The 23934-nt window shown below is 33.8% G+C and overlaps 1 protein-coding gene across 1 annotated transcript in view; it reads left to right on the top strand.

The window, feature by feature from the left end:
* Positions 1–23934, top strand: part of SNTG1 (syntrophin gamma 1) — a gene marked incomplete at both ends in the record, with an annotated part of 147504 nt that overhangs the window by 97815 nt on the left and 25755 nt on the right. Inside the window, 3 exons of the mRNA XM_079533868.1 lie at positions 3746–3862; positions 7501–7572; positions 22904–23056. Coding sequence (XP_079389994.1) covers positions 3746–3862; positions 7501–7572; positions 22904–23056 — 342 coding nt within the window. The remainder of the gene's footprint in view (positions 1–3745; positions 3863–7500; positions 7573–22903; positions 23057–23934) is intronic.

Raw genomic sequence — 23934 nt, 5'->3', positions numbered from 1 at the left:
ATTCTAACACAGCAAAACCAGGTTTAAGAACCAAATCAATGATAAAAATTAAGGTATAGATAGAAGCATGAAAACAGTAGCATGCAGAATCTATTGAATATCATGTTCTTCATCTAATCATCTCTAAGGTTTTCTCAACTCCAGGAGAAGGGATTTTAAAAGTAGTTTCCCTCTACCTTGCTGTCTCAGAATGATGCTGTGTTGTGGTTCTCTTTGTCAATCTAGCCATACTTGGATTCATTGTTTGCAAGTTAATATTTGAAGTAGTTGCACATTGTTCTCAGTTCTCTTACTTTCTGAGTAATTAATTTAGGAAGACTTTTATATAAGAGAGTATAAGAATGTAGGTTATATATATTAGTACGCAGTATCCTGTTTACCATGGAAGTACCATGGCACTGTTAAAAAAAGTCACGCTGAAGTTGGATGCTAAGAGTAGTAAACTGTGACTGCTCTGAAACAGATCCCAAGACACATATGACTGCTTTGATACTAAGGATACTGAATCATAGACAGATTTGTTGGATGACTTATTGTAGGTTACTTGGTCAAAACCCTGTTCCAGGAAGGGTCAGCATAAGTCATGTTGGTCAGGACTTTGCCCAGTCAAGTTCTGGATATTCTTACAGATGAAGAGTTCATAACATCACACACAGGGGGAAATAATTCAAACTTTTCTATATTTTTTAACTACTAAAAGACATCCAGGATGCTTTGATACACATTTTCTTTGCTATAATGCTACAAGGTAGACATATTTAATAAATGCATAGACTTAGCAAGATGTATACTGTGCCTTTCATTTGCAGAATATTTATTTATCTTTATAAAAAAAAAAAAAATGGACTTTTTTTAAACTAATAACAATTTCCTATAAGGAATTTTGAAATTACCATACAGGAAAAAGTATACTAAAACAGCTGTATGAGTATAAATATGAGACTTCCATGATAGGAAGCTGTCAGTGCATCTGTTCTAATCTTTGAATGGCCTCACATTAAAAATAGCATAAATTTTACACTTTGTTTCTAAGAAATTTTATTTTATCTTATTTATACTATTTTTATTTTACCATCCTTCCTAAAATATGGTAAAGACTATGTTAAAACTCTGGAGAAGTAGCTAATTAAGAAATTTAAGCAGTATTTTGAATAGATAAGAAATACAGTAATTAGCAGTTTACTTTCTTCTTGCCTGGAATATCTATGTGAAGTAAAGAATGACTAGGAGATTATGAATTTTTGATTGAAGAGAGCATGCTGGTTCATTTTTCATAGAAATACAGCTTCTTTCAACTGAACATGATTCAGCTCACAAACAGTAATAACTTACTGAATCTTTATTAGTAAGCCAGCAGCCACTAAATTAACTGGTTTGTGTCACCATTTGATTTTGAAGAATGAGCTGCTGCAGTTAAGTTAGAAACTGCTAGGACTGGGGAAATAAATAAATAAATAAACTGGAATGTTATCACAAATAAAATGTATTGTTTTCTTACTATTTTCTTACTATTTTTATTTTCTTACTATTGTTGATAGTGGTCAGCGTTTATACAGAAACATTTCTGTGATTAAAAAAATTACCCTCATTTTTAAATGTGTAAAATGGGCATTCTGTGCACTATTTCTGGTTCCATATACATCCTGTATCCACAGTAATAAGCATTTCTTTTTAGATAGAATCTTACTAAATTCAGCTTTTCAAGTCAAATTTCATATTCATCCAAAATGTTAGTGTGTGTGTGTATATATATATATATATATATATATATATATGAGCCATTAGTTTGAAATGTTCTGATCCCTTTCCAAATGAATAGTTTTTTTGAAGTTATTAATAGTCAAAACTTTTTTAGAAGTCAGAATGTTTATTGGTAACATAAATGCTTTAAGCAAGTGGCCTCAATTTTATTCCACAAGGGAAAACATTTCAACAGCTTCTCACCTCAATTATGTAAAAACTGCCACACTTTAGCATCACGTGTTCAGTTTATTTAGATAAACTGATTTTAGGAGGATGCAGTTAAAATAGTAATCAAGTCTTTGTACTTTTTTTCCATTTTCCAGAATCTGTCCAATGTTATTTTAATCCACACATGTGAATACACTTGTGCATTTAAACAACTATGTAACTGTTGCTAATTACAGTCATACAGCTTTTGTTTAAGAGTTCTGCTGGGTGTCTAAGAGTACTCATCTAGCCTGAAAGAGAAATGTGTTTTGTTAATAAAACCTTAGTGTATCAGGTTCTCTGAAAAATCAATCAAATTTCTCCTTGTGATCTACGGAGGGAAGGGAGCAATGCCAACAGGAGCAATTGCTTTAAATTTCATGGCTGCTTTAGTATTAAGGCAATCAAATGTGAAATATCAGTGCATCTGCACATCATGCATGATTATGCCCCGTTATTTTGATGTAGGAGAAATAGAAACTTAGATTAAGTGAGGAATGTGAAAAAGAAAACAACCTAAATAAACATAGATCACACACTGTGAAAAAGTGATATGAAATCTCATCAGACAAGATTACATCTTACTATATCCAATTCTAATGAAGCAAATCAAAGATGGCACAGAATTAATTAATTAAAAAGTAAAGTTGTCTTAATGCCTAGAAATCAGAAATCATTCATTCTCTTTTCATTACAGAGGAAAAATATATCATACTTCTCTAAGTAATAGTACACTTATATTAATTTCACTCCCATGTGTAGCTTCTGTCAGTCAATAAGCTGCACAGATTCCTATCAAGTCAGAGGAATGGAGCTACCTATCTTCATTGCACTGAATAACATACAAAACAGGAGAAATTAGGAGAATATGAGTAACCGTTGAACTGAAATCATTTAAAGCTTCTCTCACTGTACCTATTGGACTGTATTCTTGAGTATTTTTCATTCAGGAATGAAAGGAATTTTAGAGAGCATGGTTATTCAATTATTGCATGACAATATAGTGTTGAGTACTGCTTAATTCTTGAGTATTGAGGTATGGCTATATCTTTTCTTCGAACATTATAAACTTCTTTGATCACCAAATCAGAGGTAGTTGAACAAATATTTATAAACGTGCCATGTGATCTGAAGTAAAAAAAAAAAAGCAACTAACCTTTAAAAACTTTGCAGCATTCCTTTCTAAATCCTTACTCTGAGATTGAAATGAGATTGAAATGTTATTTGAATTAAATAGTATAGGGTTTTTTTTCAGTTATGCAGGTATCTGGAAATGTTTATAACTAATTTCTGAATATATGCAAGTACAAAATATGCTCCAGAATGTCTTTATTTTTTCCATATTGCATTAAGTTCCCATGTATTCATCTATCTGTTGGTCTTGTATCTGAATACTTCTTGATTTTGTATTTCTGCCTACTGGCTCTCTATACTTCACTTGCATCATATTTTTTTGATGTGATTTGTCTGCAAATATTTAGAATTCCTTTAGAGAACTTTTAATGAGATAATAAAAAAAAAAAAATAGACATCTGTTAGGTATGTGGCTTAACTCTTTTGTTGTTGCTAGGGCAATAAAGGAATTTTCTCTTATATTTTGATTGTTGTAACAGGCTTGCTTTACGCATTCATGTGATTATAAGTAAACTGCCAGTGTATCACGTTGTGTCAGTGGTTCAAGGTTTGTAGTTCTGTAAGATTTGACAGACATCAGCTTTCTTGCATGAAGTATTTGCAATTGATTTGAAGAAATTGCCTGAGGAATTTGTCAACACTATTGATTTTTTTTTGTCAGATAGTCTACATGGGCTGGACGGAAGAACGGGAACAAGACTCCCTTCAGGATCGAATGTATACACCAAAGTTTCTAGCACTGAGGGGATCTTCTCTGTATAAATTTATGGCACCTCCAGTAAGTATATTTCTCATGCTGTGTGGACATAAATGTTATTAAATAAAATGATTTCATGTAATATGTACCAGGCTTTTACACTGAGCGCTCATTTTGTTAACGGCATTGTAACTCACAGCACTGAAAAGTTCCAGAGAAATGTATTATAAAAGTAACAGAAAATAACTGTTCATTAGATTACTGTGCAGCTAACAAATACTTCTTTCCCCTCGGTCACCTGAACACTTAGAACAATACAGGAGAGAGCTATTTGTACTAAAAGGGGGCTTTTCATTTCCCTTTGTCAAGCAAAACAAGCCAGAAGCAAGTTGGTTACATTTAAACTGAACTGTCATTCTGAATGCAAACTGCTGAGATTTTGGGTAATACAAAAGCTTTTTGCAGGCTGTGGAAATGGCACAGCTTGTAGAGCAATATCTCTGTCTTTAATTTTTACCCTGAATATAACTTCTGTGTAGTTTGAGAGCACCAAAGGGAAAGTAGGGAAGCAAATGAGGCAGTTCAGGTTGAATATTAATTGGAATCTGACTGACAAGAAAGGGCAAAATTTCAGCTACTGTCTCCAAATCAGCAGTTTAATTTCATGGCTTTATGGTACATCTAAGCTGCAGGAAACACACATATCATCTAGCTAAGTTTTAAGCCAGTAGCTAAGGAGTTGGCAGCAGACCCATACAGGCAGTACTAAGAGTTTAGCAGTTATCCTGATTTGGGCTGTAGATCCTTCCTGTTGGAGGTAGTTCAAATTTAGATGGCAAGTGCCCACGCCATTCTTCATTCACAATTCTATCTTCCTCCTAGATACAATGCTGAATGCTCCTGTTCTGTTCAAAAGAAAAAGATTATTCTTTTGTAAGCAGCGTGGAAGAAACTACAAATTTCTTTACTGAGAGTTTGTTGTTATATTATTTCTATTTATATACAATATCATTTTTACTATTAGTTTCCAGAAGTAATATGTTGCTTGTGGGTAAATGACTATGGGAAGAACCTATTTATAGTAGGAATGTGAACCACAGTGCTGTGAGTTAGGACAGTTCTGTCAAGCTGCTGCTTTATGAGACAAGGCTGATTTCAAAGTCTTTATTAGGGCCTTGTTTCAGATAAGCTGTGGGCAAAACAGAATTTAATTATTAAAAATATAACAGATTCTCGTTCTTATTCTAAAATAGGAGGACAGTTGAAACAAAAAGAAAACAATTTCCATTGAGTAGGAGGGAAGAATAATGATAAACAAACTCTTTAAAAGACAAACTGGGGAAGAGTTTCTGTAGAGGTGCTTAAAACCATTTGTATAATACTCGTACACTTAAATGCCCAGAAAAATTTCTTCTTCTTCAAAGACTGCAGAAGGCTTTTTAGAAGGACATTCTCTATGCAAACTTTTACACGTACAATTGTTTGCTGTTCTGTGGGCATGTATATTCATCTCTTCCAGGAATTAAAAAAGATTAAGAATAAACTTTCAAGGCTACAATTTTGGAGCTTCTAATTATGTAACATGTAAATGTTGTTATAGGAAGAAAAACAATTTTAATTATATTTGTATTATAAGCTTCTTGGATTAAGCTGTTTCTGAACAGATCTGCCAACATTTTAACCAGAAAATTAAAAGAAACTATTGTCCTGTTAACTCCTGAGGGAGGCATGTGTTTAAATAGTGTACCTCAGCTGCCTCCCCCTGCTATATTTTTTTATCTATTTGATCAATAGCACTTCGCCTCTCCGTGCTCAGGTGCATGATCAGTTCTAACATATCTTATTTGCATCTTAAAACTTAATTACCTTTCAAAGATTTCTTGGCACACTGGTGATCAGGACAGGCAATTTCTAAAGATGCTGTGAGAAATTTTATGAAGAAGGGGGAGCTCTCATGTGTTTTCCCCAAAGCATGGAGCCTGTAATGAACTTCTAAATGAAACTTCAAGTAGCTGTGGCCTTCAGCAGGAGTAGAGGTTACTTTTCCTGATGGGACAGGGCAAAATGATACTTCTCTGGCTGGTGCTTTGTGTTCAGTGGAACTGTAGCAAAACTCAACTCCCCATTCCTCTGTTCCTTGTGAGAGATCATTTCATTTTCTGTCTGAATTAGAAACAGATTAGTTGTTTGGTGTGGGGTTTTTTTGTTTGTTTGTTTTTGTGTGTTACGTTTGTTTTTTTGTTGGTGGTGGTTTGTTTTTGACAAAAACGTTTTGCATTTTTTTGTCACATCTCAGAATAGTTTCTCAAAATTCATTGACAAAGATTGTATATTTCCAATATTTCTTCACTTCCTCATTTTATATGAAGCATTATTTATTGATCCATAGTATTTAGTCTCTTTCTTCCTTCTAAATCTGATTTAATACCCATACTTCAATAAGATGGTAAAAAACTGAGTTTGAGGATGACAGCAAATAAATAAAATTCCATTTTGAAATTTTAATTCTTGAAGATATGAACTATGAACTATATATATATGCATATGAGTATATGAACTATGAAGATTTTTCTTGAAAGAGTTTCAGTTCTAATAGTCTGTATCCCTAAAAATTAGTTAAGTATAGAATTTTATCATATGGTACCAAAATCACTTTGAAAAAGAAAGTAATATGTCACAGCATCCAAGCCCATACGTGCTTCTTAGCAATATGGGGTCTATTCATAGTTTTCTCTTTATATAAAAAATAAGTTGGTCTTATGTATTATCTTCCTTTTATGCTGTGGCTATAATTTGATGATATTTTTCAAAGAGTTTTATATTCTGAAGTTTTGAAAAGCGGACTATACTACTTCTTTGACTCTTTTGTCTTGCCTAGCTGTGTAATAACCATGATCCTTTGAAGCTGAGGCACTGCAGTAATTCTTGTAGGCCTCAGTTTTTCTTTTCTCTTTTTTTTTTTTTTTTTGATTGTTTGTTTTGTATTCCGTCTTTTGAGACTGTGACTAATTCTCCTCTTTCCTTCTTGCAGCTTCCTAAAAAAGTTATTTATAGGCTTTTTTAAAAATAATTGCTTAAAATAAATACTGTTAAAAGCAATTGCAAAAATTGTGAGATAATGTGAAGAAACAGACTGTTATTCAAATCTCACTCTGTTCGAATTTAAGAGCAGATTCACACTGGTAAGAAAAAAAGTGTGTATTTACCTTTGTTTTCTCTTGTTAGTTTTTTCACCTAGATTGCAAGTCACATGTGATAAGTGTCTAGGACACTACAAGGTTGGAAACTTCAGTTTTAGGACCTCTGCAAACAATGTATGTATAACAAGAAATTCTGTTATAAGAACAGAAACAAGGAGAAACATGTTAGGGTTCTGTGAGAACATTTAAAGGGCTGTATCATTTTGCAATCTCAAAGCAACCCCCACCAGCATGGATAGGAGACTCCCAGGGGAAACCTGTTCATTCAACGTAGATTAGCCTGCATGAAAAGCTATTGAAAGTGCAAGGAGACAGATGCCTTTTCAGAGCTGATCCATGGTAGTTTGTGCTCTGAGGTAGTGCTTGCCCTTTCTGTGTACATTATACTGGATGTAAAAGGTAGAAAGTTTTAGGAATTGATTTTTATTTTATTTTTTTAATAAACTGAACTACTGAAATGAAGAATAATAACTTGGTTTCTTTTCCTGTTTTTTCTTTTTTCTATTTTTTTCTTCCAAGGTCACAACCTGGGATTGGACACGAGCTGAGAAAACATTTTCAGTCTATGAGATAATGTGCAAAATTTTCAAGGTATGATAAAAAAGTATAAAAGAAATTACCATTTTGTCAGAGCAGTCGAGAAGCCAGAGGATTACACTGGAACTAGAAATTCCTTGTGACTGCGTTGCAGAAAGACATCAGATCTTGTCCCTATGAATCAATATTATAAGTCCTGAAATCATTATATACTGATTAATTAGATAAATTTAGAAGAATTGATTGAGCTGATTTTTAACTTGGAAACTGTTTTATTTCTCCATCATGTAGTATGTGTTTTTTACTAAAAAAGAGTTTTATGGCTTTGCTTTACTTGCACATTCAATCATTAGAACATTTCTTTTTCTAATTGAGGATTTAAAAGAAATACAGATCAGTTCTATTAGTTTCTAATGTGTTGAAGCACCTCACAGTTGCAATGTAAGATCACAGAATCATCGAATCACTCAGGTTGGAAAAGACCTTAAAAATCCATCGAGTCCAACCACAACATAACCATACTACCCTAACTCTAACAGCCCTCTGCTAAATCTAAGATTGCACTAAGGCAGACAGCAAAGTCATTAAAATATGTAATACCATTCTAAAAATGTTTGTCCTTTTTCTAATTGTTTCAGTTTACTTTAACTATAGGAAATGGGAGAGCTAATTAAATGTTCTGAAAGCTAAATCGATAAGTAGCAAATTGAATAGATCCATTTCAGTGCATTGTATTTATTTATTTTTTCTGATTTTGTTCAGAATTAAAACATACTCTCTCTTTTTAAAACATTGAAACACAATCTTCCAGATATTCAGTATTTCTAAATCTAAAACATGAGGGAGAGAGAAGGAAAAAAGAGACGAAAAATTCTCTTTCCATTCAGCTGAAGTGCTTTGCCATGTTGTTTTTACTAGGTTAAATTTTGGGGGTTTTTTGTGTGAGGATTTGGATTTTACTTTTCATCCAGGCAGAGTCTAATATCAAGAGGTATGAAAAAAATATTTTAAAGAAGTGTGTCCCTTTGGGAAGACCTTGTACTGACATACATGTACATTTTCTAGTTTTTGTAGGTCATGTAGGTGAACTCTATTCCTTTAGGAGGTAGATTACAGATGGAACAACTCAGTAAAATATGGAAGCTTTTTACATCAGAGACTTCAAAAATAAGAAACCACATTTTTAATCTGAGTAAAAAAACACTGTTAGCAAACAGAAATAGAAAAGGCAAAGGTGTTCTTATACAACTAGTTTGGACAGAGGATGACTGTGGTTAACTACCAAGTGTGTGCAAACATTGACTCAAGTAGGAATAAAATTAACAGAAGGAGCTGTTCACTCTATGAAAGCATTGCACTCAGGAGTAATATGAACCACTGTGCTTACAACACAATTACTTTTAGTGACTAATGAAATATGGTGCTAGTGGCATATGCTTTTTTTATTTTAATGGTAGTCTGTTTACTTCAGGACTTCAGTATGGAAAACAATAAGCCCCTAGCACCTTCTCTTAAGATTTAAGCCTGTAGGAGCAAGGACAACTCCTTGTAACTTTATCCAAAGATTTTACTATTCTCTTTGCACCTATGATGTGTACTTTTTTCTAATTCAGAAGTCTTTCTTCTGTTCCTTCTTTCTACTGTCTTACTTTGTTGATACTCTTCTAATTCACTTGTTTTTAGCCATTTTTTCTTTTTTCCTCTTGTTCTTTATCCCATTTGTGTGTACTAATGTAAGGATTTATTTATTTATTTATTTTCACCTGTGTAGCAGAAGTTTGTTACATGAAAGTAGGGCTTGCCCAGTCAGCCAGAATGCAGGCCATCAAACTAAAAACTGAACCAGGACCTTCCTGGTGCAGGAAAGATTGCAAAGATGCTGTGCTTTCTTATCATTTAGTTCTTCAGACTGTCTGTAGATCCTCCATTCTCAGTCTGTTTTAATACAGGATTATCCAGCATAGGGATAATTGCTGGTTAAGTGATCTAAAAATATTACTGATGTGTTTACCTTGTTATTTATATTCAGTTATTATTTTATGGTCTGTAAGCATGATCACATTCATAAAATAATGAAGTGTTTTAAACAGGTTTTTTAAATTTTTTTACTGTTGAAAACATCACTGCAATGAAATTACAGCTTCCAACATCAGCATGTTAACATTAATCATCTTCTAGCTTTCTGCAGCAGATTATATCGGACTTATCCATTGTTTCACTAAATATTCAAGCAAGTAAAACCAGGAAAAACAGCTTCCCATTACTATTACTACACTGAACCTCTGTAATGACTTAAGTCTTAGTTCAGCTTTTCTGCCAGCATCAAAAAGTGTCCAGGTGTATTTGTACAAGACAGATTTTCTGCATGGATATTACCCAAGCAGAAGCAACTTTAAAAAATTTAGATTGTTACTTTGTGATCACTTCCAAACTTCTTCCCTTCTATCATACCTCACATTCTACTTTTATTATAAATTCATTTCCTTGGAGAATAATTTGGATGCTAAAATTGAAGCCTAAATTCACAGATATTGATATATAGCATGATAACTTCAGAAGCCCGATTAAAAATGTGGAGAAAAGAAACCTGGACTCTTCTAGTGCAGTTTTCCCTTTTTTACATTTACTGTTCTTCCATAAGAGCTACTGAGTTCATGTTATTCTTTTCGGAAATATTGGGAAGATAGCATTGTTCTGTGCTTCTCCTTCGATAGAGATAATCATATGTCACTGGGCAGAGATAAATCCAGGAAGATACTCATTCAATTTGCAGTGGAATGTTATCACTCAGTGTATCTTGAATGGGTTTAGTTCCATCTTCTTTGTTTAAGTTCAAATTGTTCAGGCTACTCATTTACTTGGAATAAATATCACAGAACATTCCCAATTTGAGGGATACAATCAAAAGACTTTTAAGAATATTATTCTTAACTATTCTTGCGTGATCACCATGGATTTTGTACCAAATACCCCACCTAGCACTCACCCATGCAGTTCCTAGTCTACTAGTTTAGACTTCTCATGGGTGAAGGAATGTTTTCTAATGAGCAGTTTTCATATGAATGTCCTTGTTGTGGTTTAACCTGGCAGAGAGCTTAGCACCATACAGCCTTTCACTCATTGCTCACCCCTCCCAGTGGAAAGTGGGGAGAGAATCTGAAAAAAGTAGATGAGATAAAAACTATTTGCTAAGATGGAAGAGGAGAGAAATAGGAGTAATGATAATTATACGTGTATATATATATAGTACATATATTTATACATACATTTACAAATTAATTGATTTACAATGTAATTTCTCACCACCTGCCAACTGATACCTAGCCAGTGCTCAAGATTTTCAACATATGAATATGGTGTGGCCCTTGTCAGTTCGCTATAGTGTCAACAAGCAGTCCCATATGTACTTAATATATTAGTACAGATACAGCTTCTGTAGCTAGTATTCAGTTTAAATAGAAGGACTTGAAAATGGTCTTTGCTAACCTTCATATGAATTTGCCATGGAATGAGAGGTAATGTTTTAGAATTAATGTTTCCACTGCATATTTCCTTCTGTATTGATCAGGCTGCTGAGCTTACTTAGAAGGTAAAAGATATATTGTTTGCATGAAAGACTGAGTGTGTTGGCTTGGCCAGAACTGCTGCAATGTCTTTATATAGCCAGAAGGTAAGCAAGTCTTGGGTTATGTCTTCTTTGTGAAAGTGAATTAGTAACTGTCACTGTAGCGCTTACTAATCAAAATGTATATGCATTACCTGGTTTGTTTAGATTGGAATGAGACTTTCAGAAACTTTTTCCATTTTTAGATTTATGAACATTATAAACTAGCATGCAACTTTCACCAAGCATGCTAGTATTGTCTGTTGCTGTACTCTGGAAACTTTAGGAAGTATCTTTTGTGAAACAAGGACAGGATTTACTACTAAATCTCTCAGTAAAAATTTTGTTCCTTCTTCCAGTCCCTAATTCTGTCAAAAATTCTGATGAATGCCACTAGAAGAATTTTGATTAAAGAAACCTTCTATCCTAAGTTTATCCTTTTAAATGGTATTGTCGTTTTCATCAGTTAGAGAGATTTGAAGTTTCTCTCCATGACAGAAGCACTGAAGTGAAGAATGTGAACTGCAGGATCTTACTGAATGCACATTAATATTTCATTTTTTTAATATGAGAGAATACTACTTCTAGTGACAGTAAAATATTAAAACACTAAATAAGTATTAATGTCTACCAGCCAGCAAAGGACTTCACTTATTTAGTCATCAGGAAGGCAATGTGTTAAATAAAACTCAGAATCATGGCAAACGTTTTCTTCATACTTGACTGTATGCATACAGTGTGTTCTCCTTTGCATTAATTCCAAAGGCTTCTCATGAACTATGTATGAAACTGAGATGCCATTTTCAATTTCTGTAATTCTCTCAACCTCAAGGCAGGATCTCCTGCGCCTCAGAGATTAAAGTATTATGTGGTTCAAAACTTGTGGATTCATATTTATTAAAGTCCTCATGATAAATCTCTGTTTTGTTGTCACTGTAATGTTTTTTTTTCTTTGTTTGTTTGTGTGTTTTGTCACATTACCAGGAAAAGAAAGAGGAGGAGACTTAACCTAAGCAAAGCAATAAGTCATTATTGTTAATCTGATTAGAACTTTCTAAATAATAAAAACAAAAAGAAGAAAGATTTTAAAAAACACTATTTTGACTTTCCAAAACAGTTTTACTGACATAAATTCAGAAAATGATCTCTGATAACATAATTCAATATTTAAAATCTAGATAGATAGTGAAAAAGTAAAATAAAATAAAATACAGTAAAATAAATCACATTCAATTACTGGAATAGTAATATGATACAATCCACACCAGTGGATAATAAGGAAGTTTCTATGAAAAGACTTCAAAGTATCTATTAAAAATATATATAAGTGTAAAAATTTTCACAGTCACTATTTTGAGGGTGAAATTTTAATTTGACAAGCCAATTATTAAAACAGGCTGAGTACAATAATCACATTTTAATTATATTACATTAAATTATTTATTATGCTTCAGTAGTGGTAACATAGCAGTGGGCTGCACTTGACAGGAAAGGAACATTATTGAAGATACAAATAATTTAGATCTGATGGAAAGATACATAAATTGATAGGCATAAGAATTAATTTATTAAAAATACAATATGTTTTTTATATGGGTTCAAGTACCTTAAGAGGGAGAATAGAGAGCTCTGAAAAACTCTTTAATCCTAAAAAGAAAAAGATAAAATGGAAGAAAAAGCAGGAATTAAAGTTAGGGAAGTTCAAATTAGGAAGAAGTTAGAAATTTTAACATTTCTTATAATTAATCAATGGAATAAATTGCTATGAGAAATTGGTACTTTTAAACTATTTTTTGTTCCACCAGTTGTATTCAAACTGATACTACTGGAATATCAACTGCATACAGATATGATCTATATTAAATAAGCCTTCATGCAATATAATCTGATATCACTTCTGACATTAAAATGTGTCAGCGAGTCATTTTCAGCACAATTGGTGGTGGAGTTTGCCATGAATATATATTGTTAATTTATTCCGGAAGCAGCTTGTTTCACCCAGAGCTTTATGGTAACAGGTAAAGCCCCATTAGTAGTCAAATAATTCCAATGTTAGCATTGAACAAGACTTCTAAAATTGAAACCAGAAGGTACTCATATATCATTTGCTTTAGAAATAGGCAAATGGCATTGGCTCATTCTGTAATTCAAAGCTTGTTGAATTGAATCTATCTTTTGGTAACTCCTACATTTTTGATATGCAGTCGAATTGTGTGCATCTTTTGAGTATGCTTTTGTGTGTGCTTGTGTGTGTAAATGCAAATATATGTAGGTGGTTCCAAAAGTAACGCCTCCTTGCAAACTGTATGAGTTTCAGTAGTGCTAAGTGTCGAGTCCTGCATTTTGGTCACAACAACCCGAGGCAACCCTACAGGATTGGGGAGGAGTGGCTGGAAAGCTGTCTGACGGAAATATACCTTGGTGTACTGATGGACAGTCTGCTTAATATGAAAGCTGTGTGCCTAGGTGGCCAAGGCCAATAGCATCCTGGATAGTATCAGGAATGGTGTGGTGAGCAGGACTAAGGAAGTAATTCTGCCCCTGTACTCGGCACTGATGAGGCTTCACCTCCAGTACAGTGTTCAGTTTTGGGCACCTCAGTACAGAAAGGACATTGAGATGCTGGAGCAAGTCCAAAGAAGGGCAACAAGGCTTGTGAAGGGCTTGGAGAATATGCCCTATGAGGGGTGACTGAAGGAACTGGGGCTGTTTAGTATGGAGAAAAGGAGACTGAGGGGAGACTTACTGCTCTCTTCAAATACCTGAAAAGTGCTTACAGCGAGAGAGAGCAGGGTTGGTCTTTTCTCACTGGTGATGGGTGACAGGATGAGGGGAAATGGCCTCAGGTTGCAACAGGGTAAGGTTAGGGTGGATATCAGGAAAAGCTTCTTTACTGAAAGAGTTAAGTACTGGAATAGCCTCCCCAGGGAGGTGGTTGAATCACCACCCCTAGATGTGTTAAAAAACAGTTTGGATGTGGTGCTCAGGGACATTATTTAATGTTGGGTTGTGAGAGTTAGGGTAGTGTGGTTAGGTTGTAGTTGGACTTGATGGTCTTGAGGTTCTTTTCCTACCTGAGTAATACAAAGGGCACAATAACACTATTTGACATGAAAAAATTCTCAGCTACAAAACATTACTTTTCAACTTAGTCACCATCATCAGCTGTGCATTTTTGCCAGCATGCCGTGTTTGTAAAAATCTGCACCACTGGAGATGACCGTTGTTACCACTGCTGAGGCATACCACCAACCCCTTACTCCGCTCACACTCACTTTTGGTTTGCATACATGTTCAGCAACAGTTGATGAATGTGAGTGGGTGCCATTTTCTCTGCATGGAGGAATTCAGTAAGACACGTTTGCTTCATCCTCACTTCCATGTCAGATGCCATTCAATCAGACTGCCCCTCTGCTGCAATCTGTCACAGGGCAACAGCATATTACAGAATATTGGTGTGAAGATTTTGCCTCTACTGCCATACTACCAATATTTGCCTTTGACATACATAACAAAATATAAAGAGATCCAACATAACAAAATAAAAATAAGCATTACTTTTGGAGCAAGCCATATATAAAAAAAAAAATTAAGTATCTTTGAAAAATTGGTAAATATTATTTATGTAATTTCTTCCACACAGCAGATAGAATTAGTGAACATTTTTAGGTAAATTGTAAAGAATAGTAGAAAATGCTACATTTACATAAAGTGAGTTTGCTTTGTGTACTTGAGTTACTGATATTCTTCAGCATAATTCAAGCATCTCCTTGTAATTGTGAGAAAATGCTTTCTATCATTCAGTCACTCCCCTCTCTCTTAAGTGTGTCATGCAAAAACATTCAGAGGTTTACGATAAACAGCATATTTTATTTAGCACTAAACAGGAACCATATTCAGACATCAGGTCAGATCTGAAATGAAATGTGAGAGTAATTATGAATGGCAGTCTATGTTGACAGTGTGTCAGGATGGTGAATTATTCATTCCCATCACTGTAGCTATACTTTTCTCTCTACAGTATTAATCTGGACCAGACATGTGGTTTGTTCCTCATTTTTAGCAGTTACTGTGTAAATTACTTAAATACAATTATGTTAATTTTCTCATTTAAAAGTCCTCTAATGTTATTCATCATCCCCAAAAAGACACATAATAGCCAGCCTTCATCTTCACAAAATACAAGTTGTGTTTTGCAGAGAAAAATAATTTACACTATTGCTTCAATTATTGTTTCTAGGAAAAGGATGCAAAAAACATAAGAGACTATGGAGAATGCTAGATAAATTTTAAAATCATAGAATCATAGAATTATTCAGGTTGGAAAAGATCATCAAGTCCAACCACAACCTAACTATAGTTCTCTTACTAGCAACCCTCCGCTAAATCATGTCCCTCAGCAACACATCCAGCAACCCTCCGCTAAATCATGTCCCTCAGCAACACATCCAAACAGTTTTTAAACATATCCAGGGATTGTGACTCAACCCTGGGGAGCCTGTTCCAGTGTGAATGCCAATATACTCAAGTGAATGCCATACTCAAATATTTAAAGTATCAATATATAAATACAATTTGCTCAGTGGCTGAGGCTTACATGCTGATATGATTCCAATAAAGCACTTTACACAAACTCATGCTTAGGTGGCATAAGTCATGAGTGCATTTTACTAATACTAAATCTAGGGAAAAATGCATTTTTAGCCAGAGCTCAGCAAGGTGTCAGCTCTTGGAAAAAAGTACTAAACTGCTGAGTATTTCAGTTCTAAGTAATTGAAATGATTTTCAGTCCTGCGACTCTAAAAGTAGATGTATTTAATGTCTCCAGAGAAAAGAGGTTCTGTTCCCACTCTAACTTATTTTGGTATAAGATAACAGTGGAAATAATAAATGTTCCCCTTGTCCACTGGCATTAAGGCCATCATAAACTTGTCTCTAGTTATACAATAAAGAAAAATGTGTCAGGTGCTAGTATCATTCAGTACTGAAATAGAACTACTACAGCTGCTGAATTCCTATCACTGAGTCTTTTTAAGCTTTCAGGGGTGTGTAGCTGCTCCTTCCTTGAACTGAGATGTGCTCCAGATAAACACGTTTCTTACATGATCTTCCATATTTTCTGTGATTCTTCTTTGGTGTGAATGTATGTAGTGATAGAATCCTTAATTCTGTTATGTTGTTAAATTAGAGAAATTTAATTTCTGCTTCTTTTGAAAGCAGAAAGTTTTGTTAGTTGCATGACAACTGCTGCCATATCAGGTCTTGTTAACTTTTTGTTTGATTCAGAAGGAAAAAAAAAAAAGATATTTTAAATATAAAACTTTCAAGTAAGGCTTTTTCTGTTTCCCTCTAACTTTAGAAAGTTAAATTTTGTTTTGTTTTTAAAAGAGGTGTTTTTAAAGGAGCTGTTTATTGTTTTTTTTTTTTATATAATGTTAAGATAGTGTAAACTGTCTCTCTGTCAGAAAATGTAGTCAGCTGAGATGGGCTGGGGCTTCCATTGTTAGAGTGATCCTGCTTCGTAGGAGGAATAATAAGATGAGCACACAGACTAAAAGGAAAATAACAAATACAGAACAGATACTTAAATGATTCTTAGAAATTTTCTGCTGGTTAAAGGCATCAACTTTTCTTTCTAAGAAATTGCTTCTTACTACCTGTCTATGAAACGCTGTGGGGCGTTACAACATCCGTGTGATGTAAAACCAACTTTTAACTCCTAACATAAGGTGAAAGGAATGATGAAAGAGAATGGAAATTAAGCATGAAAGAAAAATGATGAATGAGCATACCCTACAAAAGCAAGTGTATGTTTTACATCCTAGTTGCCGTTCAAGATTTATCAAAAGTTTGAGCACTGATTTAGTCTGAGCAGGACTCTTTTCAGAATCTGTGATGCATTTCAGTGTTTTCTTCACTAATATGTTCTTATTCATCAGTTTTTGCAGGCTTTTTTCTTTTTTTGGTGTAGCATTTTTCTTCAGTTTGTTATTTTCCTCTTGTTTTCTGGTCACAATCCTTAATTATTTGAGTTGATTCCAGAAACACTTTATGGTTAATCCTGCCTTTCTGACTATCGCAATAATTAAATTTATTGTATGACATTGGAGTTTTATTATGTAAAGAACTTAGCACTGTAGGCCTTCACACAACAGTGATTCTGTTATATTTTTCACTAGATATGTGCTCTGTTCATCATGTGAAATATATTTTTCCTGTCTCAGAGACAACTTATTGATATTTGCTTCTGTGCAGAGAAGTCTGCACAGTACTTACTCTCAATAGGCAGAACCAACACTGAAAATAGAATTATTAATTGCGTAACTACTTTTTATTTGTAGTCTTATTATAGAATCTGCTTTTTCATAGGCTCTTTTGACTTTTTCTTATACTATTAGAAAGAAAATATAACATTTCTTAAGAAACACATATAATTATGGCACTAACTCAAGGGGAGCCTATATTCAGATTCATGTTCTGATTCAAGAGAGTCTTTAAGACTGCATTACCTTTTAATCAGGAAGAATAGGAAATTAATTTTACATTTGTGCTTACTACTGTACCTAGTAGGTTACAGGGAATTAACTTTTTACTTCTGTTAAGGAATCAGACAGACCTTCATAACAGAAATTTAATTGAAACTAAAACTTATCCTGTCCTCATAACTATTTTTCCCTTTCAGAATGTGTATTTTCATAAAATTTGAACATTGAAAAATGCTGTGCCCTGTTTTAGTTTAGCTGTTATTCTGTAGCTATTTAAATAATCACATGTATGCAATTGCAACTTTTTTTTTTGTATGTTTTTGATATTAAAATTCAAAAAAAAAGGTTTCATGTGTTTGTTCGTGCTTGCATGCAAGTGACATGGGGTGTTTTTTTTCTTTATTATTTGATTAATGAGTATTTTTTGGAGAAGAAGTATCTCTTCTTTTTCACTTTGGAGTGAATCAGTTTCCTGCTGCCTGTAAATGCTATTAGAACTATCACCATAGCAACTAATGGTGATGGCTGAAAGGAGCGTTCCCAAAGTTTCAGAAAAAAAAAAAAAAAAAGATCATTAGAATCCCTTAGAAAGGAGTTTTGTTTATGTAGATGGAGATAATAAGTGTAAAATAATCAGTTCTCTAATGCTAGTGCCAGCAGGTGTAAAGGCATGATGTGATCATTTTTTACAGTCATCTTAATATTATTGCACTCTTGAATTGATGGGAGAGAGTTTTGTAAGACAGATTTCTTTTTATTTCAGAACTGTCTAAAGTAGTTCAAAAAGGAAGCAGGTTTTGTTGTTGTTGTTGGGTTTTTTTCAGCTCTGTGTTATTAAGAATTATAATCACTATCACAAACATTGAGTTTTACCTCACTTTAAAAGAGAAAATAAAATATATCAAGGTCTGTTTTGTCTGTGTATATAGCTCTGATTTGAATGGCTTTGAACATCTTACATAGTTGATTGCACATGTCAAGAACTGCTCACGGTGTCACTGGTATATACAGTTCCACCTCCTAATTACTTTGTCCATTATATATATATATATATATATATGATCTATATTTAACAAGAGAACCAGTATGTAAGACTGTTCTCAAATAAGTCCTTCTGGGTGAATGTCATAAATGGAACACATGGACATAGTTTTGTTTAATCCTTCACAAACCATTGTAGAATAGAACAATTGGTCTTCATTGCAGTCAGAGTTCAGAGTCTCTAACATCTTAGTGGATTTAACAAATAGCCCAAATATGAGTATTTATTGCATCCATCTTACAGAAAATGAAAAAAATACATGTAATCAAAAAGGAGCACTATTATTTCTGGAGAGGCCAGGATTTCAAAGAGAAAAAATTCTCTTGCTGTAGAGAAAGTGATGTAATTGCTTAGTGATAAAGAGGTATTCTGCCTTAATTTGAAAGGACCTGCCTAATGAGCCATGCTTAGTTCCCTTAGACAAATTTATTACTCTCACTTAACATGGACATCATTATTAATTAGACAAGCAGGAGTCATACCATCCTGTCAGCAGAGATGTTGGATTACCCTGAAGCTGGGTATAAGCCAAAGACTTTTCTCACCACTCATCCTTCAGCAGGGCTACTTTCCTTCCAGTAGGAAATTAGCATACTGCTACAAGCTTTCTGACTGTTCATCTTCAGAAAGTCTGTATTAATTCACGTTGAGAACATCAGGGGTAAATGGTACAGTTGATCATTACCAGTATGAAAAATGGCTCAAAAATAAGATGAAATTAGCTATTGACTATAATTGACTTGTGAGTAATAATAAAAATGCAGGGTCAAAATACAAAGTTGTAACCACATTTAAACAGAGTAGAACATTATTTTATATTTTAAATGAAGTAAGTATTCTGTAAAAGTCAATTAGTAATGATTTCTTCTTAATCCAAGCCTATTTTTAAGATTCCTGACAGGTTCATCTTAAACTTCCAGGGAGATTTGGGTAATTCTCAGTTGGATTCCTGAGACAAAATTTCACTTTGATTTCCAACTTTTTCTAGGATTTTTGAATAGCTGTCTTTTAAGTTTGTGTACTTATTTTTTCCTACATTTATCTATAATATAAGTAAAAACAGGGTTAAATCTGTGAATTGGTATGTAGGCTTCACTTTTTACATGCCTGAGCACAAATAAAAACCTGAAGAAAAGTCTTGTAGCAAAAAGGAGCAGAAGCACTAAAGAGAGCCTTGCAGGGATATCAAATTCTTTTTACAAATAGGAGAAAATTCTACTAACGAGGAAGCTACTATCTCATACGTATGGAGGCGTCATTGTAAGTGAAAATATACCATTCACATATATTTGACTGGATTTTGTTTTTACTGTTACCATTTTTACCACATCATTACCATGTCCATGGCATGGATATCAAAATCACAAGTACATACTGATCATAAGAACTAATTAAAAATATATATTTTTTTGGTTTGATAAATTGTAATTTATTTTTGTTTGTTTGTTTGCTTTTCAATCCAAATAAGAAAAGATAAATTCCCATAAAATTTATTATTATTTTTCTATGTTATTTTCTGGTATGAGGAAATGCTCTTTTTTATTGTATTTTTCTTTTTTTAAATATCTTTGCTTTTCTCTGTTTTGTTAGTATGTACATTGTGCATGTAATTTGTCACAGTCTGTAGTGATTGAAATACTTTAATATTTTTTGTAAACCACTGAGAAGAAGTGCTACCTTGTACTGATTAGATCTTCTCTAAGTGCAATATTGGACTCGATGATCTCTGGAGGTCCCTTCCAACCCCTACAATTCTGTGATTCTGTGTGATTCTGTGAATATGTTCTCATGTTAATGTGTAAATAGCAAAAGCATGGGTTAATATTCCAGATCCATTTTATCTCCTTTCTCCCTCCAATCACTAGGATTAATGAAATACTCAGCAGGATCTACTACAAGTATTGCTAAAAAATATTGGTAATAAAATGCATAGGCTTTTATGTAATCACTTCAAAAGACTGTTCCAAGATTCTTGCACTTTCAAACACATTTTAACAGAGGTCAGTCTCAATACAACTTTTAACACTTTCATTTTCACAATTCATAGAAGAGCACAACCCTTTTACATAGCCAGCATGTTCTTAGTAGGAAGAAAACACACACACACACACACACACACACACAAAACAAAAACAAAAACAAAAACAAAAACAAAAACAAAAAAAAACGTAAAAATCTGAAAGTCTAACAGTATAATTTAAAAGAGTCAAACCTTAACTGTTCCCAGCAAAGCAGAGACATAGAAATATGCATTCTGGAACCAGGCACTGTAATTCCTCCCATTTAAAATCAGGGTTTGTTGCTTCAGTTGCTTGAAGTGACTGCAAATCTTGTAATCCCACATAATGCTGTAGCATTGTTTTAAAAAATGAACAATTGTGCTATTATTCATATTTTTTTCTGTATTGCCTCCTGTCAAGTATAAGTGGAGATGAATTCAAAATATTTCTAGTTTTGTCTGAAATTGCAAGTATGAAGAATTAAATTATTCCCTGGAAACAACATGTGCCTACACACTACTTTTGTGAAACTACATCCTGAATAGGTCTATTTGATTATGAACCAGTAAGTGTATCAGTCAGGTGTAGTTCTGGGACCCTGATGAATTTAAGACTCCACTAAAGACCTATTAGCTGAGAAGTGCTGCTACACTGTATAAAGTAGCTGTTCTTCCTTGGAAGAAGGAAGCTGGACTGGCCATCACCTTTATTCAGCCAGTTCCTGGTTGGTAGAGTTTATACTGCCAGATACTGGATGGTATGTTTTATGTTGATACACATATTCACAAGATTAAACATTTGTCATAGTAATACTGTTCTGTGTACTTCAAGGATCAGCATCCAGTATAACAGAGTTGTCATTGATAGCAACCCAGACATTATGACCAGTATTTTGAATGCTGGCCAAATCCTACTGTAATCAGAATTGACAGAGAAGTATTTTCCATAGGAGACAGACTTATTTAGCTACATCTAACTAGTTCATCTAGTTCATCTGAACACAAATGATTAGTCTGTATTTATTTTTGAGTATGCTGTTTTTAAAATCAAAACGCCTATGTTCATTCTGGTTTTTCTATCCTTCTGTCCATTACTGTGCTAAGGTGCTAAGCTTAGAAACTGTTGGAAGGTTCATAACAAAGGAGTTCATTGCTTCACAACAGTTGATCATTTTAAATTCTGAACAATTCAATTTCATCAAAGTGATTGGAAAAGAGAGGCTGTATTGCCTTCATAGCTGTTTTTTTCTGAACTATTTTGAGCCATGAGCACCCAGGAATGGATTCTGTCCTACTTTCTGAGTAAGTCTATCACTTGAATGAAAAGGAGGAAGGTAGTGTTCATTCCACTATTGCCTTCATCCCTTCTCAAGATTAATAGTTTATCATAGAGATTCCTGTTCTGTACATTTCCATTCTCTGCCAGCTTGAGGTTCCTGGTAGTCTGCCCCAGGTTGGCTTGAACAATATAAGGCTTGTATTACTAGTTATGGTCCCCCTTTGGTCTGTTCAGGTTGTGATAACCAGATGGCGATACTATCCTGGGAATCTTTTGCTGATCGCAGTTATGACCTCTGAAACAGGATAACATGTAGAAATTTCACCTAAGCTACATGTACCCAAATTTTCCAAACTGTTTTCAAGGACAGCTGGTGAGCCTGTGCTTTGTGGCAGCTGCTTTGCTGTAATAGGAACAATATTAATTAAAACATTTTCTGCAAGGACATTTTTCACAAGGACATGCTAGAATTTTAGCATATAAAGTATCCTCTACTCTTTCAGAAAGAAAAAAAAAAATCTTTGAAAAACATTTAAGTGATAGATTTCCTGATTAACTTGATTATTCTTTGATTTGCTAGCAATCATTAAATGTTATATATTTCTGCAGTCGTTCCCTGTATGTTGTCGCATTGAAAGTAAAGCCAAAAGCATCTTCCTTCTCCAGATCCAAAGCCAGCAAACTAATCACTGGTCCCCAACATAGTCTTTGCTATTAATATATAGCTGTACACAGATTTTACGATGGATATTTAAGCCGTCAGAAATATGGGCTTATTTTATCTAGCTTCCATAGGCAAAGAAGAACAGATGGGCTTTTTAGATACTTAAATAAATCTGTTGCTTCCTTTGGCCAGCCTTTCAAACTAGGATGGGAGAGTCACACAGACCAGAGAAACTTAGCTTTTTGTTCTCACATGAATAGAAAAAAAAAGTAATGATGTATGCCAGATTATATAACTTCAGGTTTTCATCAGGACAGTGATCTACTGGACCGGCGGAAACATTGTTTTGGTGTCCAATCTGAATCTGGAGAAGATCTTTACTTTTCCGTGGAATTAGAGACTGACCTAGCACTATGGGAAAAAGCATTCCAGACAGCAACTTTTTTAGAAGTTGAACGGATACAGGTGAGAACAACTGCCTTGATGATTGCCTTTTGGTACATTAACGGATTATGACAAATTAAAGACTTAAATGAAGATATTCTCTGTCCTTATGGAACTCTGAAATCATTATTATTGGAGAAAGATATGAAAAAAAAAAAGGGAGAAAAAAACCATAAAAATTATTATTAAAAAGTTATCATCCTAATGGATGTTTTAATGTTCCAAGCTTTAAAAATAATGTGGATGGAACAGTTTTAATTGAAGTTGCCGTGAAACACACTCCTACAAAATTACTAGTGTATAACCCTGTTAAAATATTGGCTAGTACTTTGCATGCCATCATTTTCTGCATCCTCATATTAACACAAGCTCTGATGGTTGTTTGTTTTTTTAACTTATCTTTATTTACACAAATTGTTAGCTACATATATATATATACGTTTATATATATATGGCCTTCTTCTGACCTATAAACCAGTATTGAAGATTGACTGAGCACTAGCTAATACACTAATGGTGGTCCATTTTGTAAATGATGCATTACTCTCAGTTTTAATGCTTACTATCTTTGTTGGAGGAGGAGTTTGAGAAGGTTCCATTTGTATCTTTTAAGTTGATGCGCTCTGCTAGCATTTACAGGAGCTACTCTTACCTTTTGAGCTCTGGGTATTGTGCTAAAGAATACTAATGTAGTTTTTCTAAATAAAATTTTCAATAGCATATGCCTCTGCTACTAAATATTTAAGATGCTTTGTGTTTCCTGTACAACTATCTGTAATGTTGTTCACAGAAAGCCTACTGCAGCATCCATAAAAGAAGATATGGCAATTTTATAAAATAACCTTTAACCCTGAATTCACTTCATATTTGTTTGTCTCTGATACTGAATCGTTCTGTAG

Source organism: Tetrao urogallus (assembly GCF_951394365.1).
Source record: "Tetrao urogallus genome assembly, chromosome: 3".
NCBI classification, from domain to species: domain Eukaryota; kingdom Metazoa; phylum Chordata; class Aves; order Galliformes; family Phasianidae; genus Tetrao; species Tetrao urogallus.
This window is presented reverse-complemented; position numbering and strand designations above follow the sequence as displayed.